At 38.0% G+C, this 8,445-nt stretch overlaps 2 protein-coding genes across 3 annotated transcripts; one reads left to right on the forward strand and one right to left on the reverse strand.

The window, feature by feature from the left end:
- The first annotated feature begins 187 nt into the window (after positions 1-187).
- LOC307124873 (3-oxoacyl-[acyl-carrier-protein] reductase FabG) lies at positions 188-3,245 on the forward strand. The gene is made up of 9 exons (XM_079814348.1): positions 188-293; positions 392-562; positions 683-861; positions 1,318-1,411; positions 1,516-1,585; positions 1,960-1,996; positions 2,089-2,152; positions 2,245-2,435; positions 3,015-3,245. The coding sequence occupies exons 1-8, from the start codon at positions 270-272 to the stop codon at positions 2,401-2,403; spliced, it is 798 nt and encodes a 265-aa protein (XP_079670474.1). The 5' UTR covers positions 188-269; the 3' UTR covers positions 2,404-2,435; positions 3,015-3,245.
- zbtb26 (zinc finger and BTB domain containing 26) lies at positions 2,563-6,347 on the reverse strand. 2 transcript variants are annotated; one of them, XM_079814346.1, is made up of 2 exons: positions 6,243-6,343; positions 2,563-5,824 (listed from the first exon to the last, which is right to left on the reverse strand). In XM_079814346.1, the coding sequence occupies exon 2, from the start codon at positions 5,816-5,818 to the stop codon at positions 4,589-4,591; it is 1,230 nt and encodes a 409-aa protein (XP_079670472.1). In that variant the 5' UTR covers positions 5,819-5,824; positions 6,243-6,343; the 3' UTR covers positions 2,563-4,588. The 2 variants fall into 2 exon arrangements, with proteins under 2 accessions (XP_079670472.1, XP_079670473.1); XM_079814347.1 differs by having other exon boundaries at positions 3,222-5,824; positions 5,960-6,347.
- Between the last annotated feature and the right edge of the window lie 2,098 nt (positions 6,348-8,445).

The raw sequence follows: 8,445 nt of genomic DNA on the forward strand, positions 1-8,445 counted from the left end.
CCGGAAATATAGGGAAACACGCCGATATATCCAATAGATTAACTTAATTCCGCATCATTCAGACTGATAACTGTCACATTAAAACTTAAAAAGTCAATTAATATTTGATTTACTTCATTGGAAAATAAAGTAATGGACTGTGAACCCTTCAAATTATTTTGTACGTAAACAGTGACGTGACGTACTTGTCACTAGATAGATCACGTGAGCGAGAGAGAAATAAACGTTGATCCACTCGGAGAGGAGCTGTGTAAATCATCTGAATCTAAATGGCAACTCCAGGTGCATTTAAAGTAGGTTGAGTATAGTTTACAAACACTCAAAATTGCTCCTTGAAGTGCAAAAACAGTCGTTCACATCTATAACGGTTAACTTAAATGTGGCGTTTTAGGTGGGCTCTTTAAACGACAAAGTCACACTGATAACCGGCGCAAGTTCTGGAATAGGAGCTGGCACAGCCGTACTGTTTGCCAAACTGGGCGCCCGGCTGGCGCTGAATGGACGAGATGTGGAGAATCTCACTAAAGTTGCAAAAGAGTGCGAAGCGTGTGGAGCTGTTAAAGTAAATCACACTGAAGGGTGTTAATAATGTCCAATACAATTGAAATCATTTTCATATGCTTTTATTATTTACAAATAAATACTCATCTGAGACCATTTGGCTCATGCCCAATGTCTTTAGCCCTTATTAGTGCCAGGAGACTTGACAGATGAGGAAACCGTGAAGAGGACCGTTGAAGAGGTCATTGCTCACTTTGGGAAGCTGGATGTCCTCATCAACAGTGCAGGAATCCTCGCCATGGGCAGTATAGAGACAACAGATATGGCCCAGTATGACAAGGTCATGTCTGTTAATGTCAGGTAAAAAATGTCATCTGTGTGATTTGTGGGACGTGCACAAGATTTAGTAGATGTGAGATGTTTCAATCATTTAGACGCCACAGACCCTAAAATATGACCATCCTCATGTTGGGGACCCCAGCCTAAAAGTGATAAAATATACCTAAAATTTGTGAAATATTGAAATATTTAGCTTTAATATATTATTAAAAATAATATATATTTAAAAATATTATTTGGAAAATATTTAGTTTCTAAGTTAACATTGACATGTTTTACTTGTAGTATTGTATGGTTAGATATTTATTATTTATTTAATTTAATGTTTAAATTATTTTATAAATTACTAGTTTTTTTATTTCTTTAATTACAATGTATGCAATGGATTTATTTAACCCCTGCAATAAAATAAAGATGTGGATCTTTAACTTTGTAAGGTCAATATGACACAAAATCAAACATGTTCTTTTCTTTCAGATCAGTATATCATCTCACTCATCTCTGTGTGCCACATCTTATCAAAACTAAAGGCTCAATCGTGAATGTGTCCAGTGTGAATGGGCAGCGATCAGTGAGTTTGATCAATTTAAACCATAGATATACCAAATATTTTCTCATTGTTTTATTTGTGTAGGTTCTGGTGTATATGCTTACACATTTTTCTGTCCGTTATAGTTTCCCGGTGTACTTGCCTACTGTATGTCCAAATCAGCCATCGACCAGTTCACACGCTGTGTTGCTCTTGGTGAGGTGACATCTCAAGAATTATTAATGTTATTTACAGAAAACCGGGGCTATTTGCTACATGGGGAAGTTGTCACACAAGGTCTATTTCTCAGTGTACAGTTTTGAGTCAATAGGCTTGCTTCTCAAGATTTCCTTTTTCTTTAAATAAATGTCAGGTTCTGTTCTATACATTTATAAATACATTATTTATAATATTCGTTGACCAAAACGAAATTGATGTTAAAAATAAACCTGCTCTGGCGAATATACTGGACTGGAGTAAACAGTGTGACAGCTAGCCCTGGTCTCCTACTACTCATTTTGAATTAATGCAAAGGGTTTGGGTATTACTACTGTACAAATAAGTGTTTTCTCACCTTCTGTTAATTGTAGAGTTGGCATCAAATCAAGTACGAGTCAACTCAGTATGGTACGTTTCTTTTCTGCTGTTATTTTTTTATGTGCCATACAATTGTTACATTGAGGTCATACAAAATGACTTGAAATGTTTTGTCTTTACAGCCCAGGAGTAATTATAACAGAAGTTCACAAGCGTGCAGGACTGGATAAGGACCAGTATGCTCAGGTCAAATGCTTTATCTATTGTGAGAAACTGTTTATTTCACTGTAATATACGTTTCCAATTAATCACGCGTCGTGTTTTTTGCTTTGCTGCAGTTCCTTGAGAAAAGCAAGGTTACCCATGCTCTCGGCAGACCAGGTGAAGTAGAGGAAGTAGCTCATGCTATCGCCTTCCTGGCATCTGATGCAGCAACGTTTATAACAGGTGTCAATCTACCAGTGGACGGAGGTCGACATGCAATGTGTCCACGATAACACTCTGCCATCATAAAAGAGCTGCAATAAAAGTAAAGAAATAAACGTAGTTGGACCCAATCTGAATGTTGTAATCCTTAATGTAATATATATATACTGACTTGATGTCCACATTTATTTCTGTATAGCATGCATAACAAACAATAACTTAAGCAAGTGCCCATTCCATGCAGTATCTGCAGTTATTTATTAATGAGTCACAGCGATTATCTCCAAATTCTGGCATGTTTACACCCATGGAAGTATGGAAACATTCATTATAGATCAAGAGTTGCACATAGTGTTGAAATAAAGCTGTATGCAAATAAAGAAGTAATATATTAGCATTCAAAACTGGAATATGGTCTGATCAGAAATACTGAAACAATATATTTTAATCTTTACAAAAGATATGACACAGTCAAATGATGCCACAGCAGCATTCAAAATCATTTCAATACATTTAATCTTCCTTGACCTGCAATATGCACACAAAAAAGGCATTAAACCTGACTGACTGTACATGTATCTACCAATCAGCAGACACGTAATTTAGTTCTTGTAATATAGTGTACTCTTAATGACTTACAGTAGTGGTTCTCAACTTTTCTTTTTTTCCCCCTTTGTCCAAGACCAGGGGTGTCCAATCCTGCTGCTGGAGGGACACTGTCGACTGTCCTGCCGAGTTTATCTCCAACTTGCCTCAAAACACCTTCCTGAAAGTTTCTAGTAGTATACCTAGTAATACCTTGGAGCAGGATTGGACACCCCTGTCTGTCCTATCTAGGCTGTTATGCACCTCTGGTACTTCTGTTGTAATAAAAATAAATAAACTCAGAAATAAAATGACAGTTTAATGATGTAAATCATTATATTTTTGTGTGTTTTGTAGGTTATGTTGTCATAATTACATGGCCTGGTTTCACAGACAGGGCTTAGATTAAGCCAAGAGTAGGCTTAGTTAAATTAGAACATTTAAGTAGCTTTTATGAACGTGCCTTAGAAAAAAAAACATAACTGGTGTGGATCTTGAGACAAAACAATGACACTGACATATTCTCAAACATGCATTTTAGTCTGGGACTAGACTTAAACCTGGTTTACACTTGCTATGTCCACACAAGCAACAAAAATGACGTCAACGCGGTGTGGGTGGGCATGCGCGAGACCCCGTTTCGCATTGTGGTGTGCACAGCATTTTTTGTAACTCTGCGCGAGAATCCGATTCCAAAAAAGCACAACTTCAAGGCGATTCTGGCTGAGCACGTCTGTACCGGCATCTTACCAGCACCCATTTTTCTCCACTTAAGAAATAGTTCATCCAAAAATGAAAATGAGCCCATGATTTACTCACCCTCAAGCCATCCTAGTTTAAATGTGTATATGACTTTCTTCTTTCAGACGAATACAATCAGAGATATATTAAATAATATCCTGGCTCTTCCCAGCTTTATAACGGCAGTGAATTGAGGATGATATTTTGAAGCCCAAAAAAGTGCATCCATCCATTATAAACGTACTCCACACAGCTTTTGGGGGGTGATGCGTTTTTGTAAGACAAATATCCATATTTAAACCATAACTAAAATAACTTGCAGACGGCCTACGCAAGCCGACAAAGAGTAACTCCTGACGCGATGTAGGAGTATCGCAAGCTTTGACACTTCTCGCGGTTCAAACAAATAGGGCTGGGCAACAACAAACTCAAGCTTATATCGAATCCTCCGACATTTCTCTTTTAAAAAAATCTCATTTTAGACTTCTAATTTTTGACTGGTGTTTTGTTTTACACCATTTTTTATTTCTTTTGTAGTGTTGGTTTGGTGAAGTGTGATAAAAATAAATATGGTCATGTGTGTACCTTCTCATCGCTGCTTCCTGATGGTTTAGAGGACAATTACTCTAAGTCACCCCTTGTCGTTTCAAAGAATAGTACAACGGCAATCGCGTTAAGTATAAACGGTTCATCCACTTGGCAAGGAGCGTGTGCTGTCAGCGGAGGCTCACTCTGCAGAGCCAGGCGAAAGTATAAACAAGGCTTTAAGCCTTGTCTGTGAAACCGGACATTTAAGACAATACTGGGGCCCTCTTGGAAGTTTGCAGAGTCCCCCTAGTTGACCCCGGCCCCCTGTTTGAGAACTACCGATGTACAAAATTGTGTCTGTAAGACGCAAGTTAGGTCTGTGTAATTTATATTAATATGAAATTATAATCCTTCAAGCAAACTGCCTTCGTTAGCATTATCAAAACTGTTTTTTCCATGGATCTGCTTCAGGTGTTTACGGAGAACTGGTTTATGTGCAAACACCATGTCACAGTAATTACAACGGTGTGGTTTGTCCCCACTGTGAAGGTTCAGGTGGTCTAGCAGCGAGCACTTCTGGGTAAAAGTCTTTCCACATATCTTACACTGGAAGGGTTTGATGCCGGCATGGACACGCATGTGCCGGTGCAGGTTTCCTTTCTGGGTAAACGTCTTTCCGCACAAGAGGCACATAAACAGTTTGTGCATCTTCAGATGGTTGGCGTAGTTTTCCAGTTGACGAAACACACGAGCACATTTCGGGCACTGGTGGTACCACTGCATTCCTTTATCAGCATTCCTTGAGCATCCCCAAAGATTCCCCTTCCCAGAGCCACTGGTTCCAGGTGGGGACAGCGAATATTCAGCTGCAGGGTTAGCGGTGAGCTCGGCGGGCCTGGTTTCCACTGTTGAGTTTATCAGGGAGTGTTGTGGCTCTGGTGAGCGCAGTTTTGGAGAGCGACTCTGTAAATTATCAGGCATACGCTCTTCTATTGATTCCACCTTAACAATGCTAATGGGACTGTCCTCTTCTCTATTGTTGCTCTGTAAGTTTCTAAACACAGGCGGAGACTTGGGCTGTATGATCACATCATCATCATCTTCTTCATCTTCATTGAAGTCGTCTTCTGCATCATTGTCCACCTCATCCTCTTCATCACATACTGTCTCCACAGCTGGTGGACCACGCTGTGCGTTGTAGTCCGAGGGCTGTCGAGATGATGCACGTTCGTCTTTAACCTCGTGTGGTTTTATGAATTTGTTTAGAGCTTCGGTGCACTGCTCTACAATATGGCCCATCTGTAGGAAACTAGCAACGGTTAAATAGTGTACTAATTCCAGCTCCGGGAACTCAAGGGTCCCAGTGTAACAAGACAAAAGAAGCCTCTGTCCAACCTCTGCATCCTGCTGGGTAGATATTTGTACTTCATGTGAGTCCTGAAGGACAAACTGGTCTCTAAGGAAAGGGGAGCCAGCAGCAAATACCACTTTGTGTCCAGGCACTTCCAATTCATTGATGCGGATCACTACATCACAGAAACGTCTGTCTCGACGAAGAGCATCCATCTTTTGAAGCATGGAGTCCCCGAATGTGGGAAAGTTGAATTGTAGTATCACCCCATCCTGAGCCATGGTATACTATTAGAAAAATGTACAGTTTAGTAGACATAACAGATTTAAATCTATTGTAACCCTGCTGAAAAATCCAGCATTACAGGTCAGTAACATGTTTATGCTGGATTTTTTTTAGCAGGGAACCATCTAATTTGTTACCTGTATTATAATGTTTCCAAACGCACGTGTTTAGTTAACACATTTATAAGGCACACAATGTCATGATATCTAAATGTATATGCTGGTCTATATTTTCTGATGGCACAAACGTTTTAAGTTTGACACGATTATGTTAGTGTGGTTAGTACAGGCCTGGAAATTGTACAGAGCTAAACCAGAAATACTAAATGGACGATAGTAAAATAATGGAGGAAAACTGACGATGAAGACACATCGTCGCAGGAATTAGGTAAATATAATTGTTTATTTAAAATATGAATACCTGCGGTAATTGTTTTTTTTTTATTTCTGTCAGGGTGTTTTGTTGTCCTGGAGATGAGCATACAGCGCCTGTGTGTTTAGTGTGTTGCTTGAGACGGAAAAGGATGTGCTATGAGACAGCCGAGCTTCCCGATTGGTCGGCAACATTTAAAGGGCCAGGACACAAATACAGGTGGCTAGCTGTGAAACAAACAACCCTGACATTTATATCGACTGTTTTAGGATTAATTTGACTTTTCTTAACTGTAAAATAAAGATTTATTTACAGTTAGGCCGTTCAATAAAAAGTTTAGTCATCCAACAGCAGTTAAAATACTTCAAATAGTTTAAAGTGAATAGACATCGAAACTTAACATTCCAGACCTACTATCTGATGGCCCGTTTTACTCAGCTGCTCGTCTTCTGGGTTCAAATACGGTTTATTATTATTATTATTATTATTATTATTATTATTATTATTATTATTATTATTATTAGGCCTATAATTGGTACTAGTACTACTGCTAGTAGTAGTATTGGAGTAGGCTACAGTTAATGCTTTCAAGGTTTACTTGTGAGTTGTGACAGAGTCCACTTTTCCATTCCTGCTGTTTTTTATTTTATTTTTTATTTTTTTGGAACCACATGTAGCCTACAGTATATTACAAAATAATATTTTGATGATGAGGATTTCTAGAGTTGCATGCGAACCAAGTTGTGTTCTTGCCACAAGGAGGCAGTGTTATAAAGAGGAAGCTCATTCACTCCATGAAGTTTAATGAATCATTTATAACAGATTGATGACTCTGTTAATTAAATTAGACCTTTACAGTAGGCTACAGCAGTATTTTAGACTCATTATAGACTCATGTGGAGGGGAAGATGTCTTGTCTATTTGATATATAAAACTATTTTTGAGAAATTTCTACTGAATGGAAGGATAATGATATTGAATACACTAGCAGCTGAAAACAAACCCTCTTCATTTGCTAGAGCTCGGTTTAAATCAGTGTCTCTTTTATTACAAGTATTTAAGTTAAGTAAAGATACAATTTACAAGAAAATGCTATTTCAGTCTTTCAAAATTTCACATGTAATAATGCGTTACTTGCCCTTTCTAGCCTAATCGTGATAATTACTACTAGGAATTGCGTTTGGTCAAAATTGTTTCGTTAAGTTAATCCTAAACCTTTTTCCCCTCAGTGTAGGTAGCTTGTAATGACATTTGTTACAATAATAATGCCTGTGGTTCACAATGGTAAGGCAAAAAAAGTCAAATCAATCATGTTTCTTACGTTTCTCAGGGATAACAGACACCAAACAAGAGTCAGAATACACTGAGGCTGATCAGTCTAAAGTTTATTGTAAGTGCTTCATTGTATGTATCAGTATGTTTACCCATTTGCAGAATGCTTTATATGGGATAATATGTATGGTGCAAGATGCTGAGCTGTGACTCTGAACATTTCACACACCTTTATTTGTCAGATGTGTACTCTATATCCATGAAAGATCAAAAAGACATTAATTTCAAAATGTTAGGCCTATCTTTCATATCACAATCTGCCCCGTATTGAAAATGAATAATTGAGTATGGTTTTTGGTGCTCTTGTTCTAACATGAGTGTTACTTTTCCATAATATGAGCTAATTGTTTATATGTAGATCAAACATGATAAATACAGACATGTCTTAAGTATTTGTGGTTATAGCATAATGTTTTCGTCAGGACCAAAAATGAATAACAAATTCTGACCGGCATCCATTAAGATTGCCAATTGAATTATTCAACGCATTCACATTTAATCTTTGCACAGTGGTATTTACTGAAACCCAGACCATTTATGACCTTAAAGGGTTAGTTCACCCAAAAATGAAAATTCTGTCATTAATTACTTACCCTCATGTCGTTCAACACCCGTAAGACCTCCGTTCATCTTCGGAACAGAAATTAAGATATTTTAGTTGAAATCTGATGGCTCTGAAATGCCTCCATTGGCACAATGCACTTTACACTCTCAAGACCCTTAAAAGGTACTAAAGACGTCATTACAAAGTCCATCTCACTACAGTGGTTCTAAAATAACTTTATGAATCGGCGAGAAAAGTTTTTGTTCACAAAAAAACCCTAAATAACGACTTACATAGTGATGATGATTTCAAAACAAGTCGAATCAGCGGTTTGAATCGCCAAATTTCAACAGTTTGGCGGTTTGACGCGCAATC

This window comes from Gobio gobio (genome assembly GCF_949357685.1).
Source record: "Gobio gobio genome assembly, chromosome: 4".
In the NCBI taxonomy this organism is placed as follows: Eukaryota; Metazoa; Chordata; class Actinopteri; order Cypriniformes; family Gobionidae; genus Gobio; species Gobio gobio.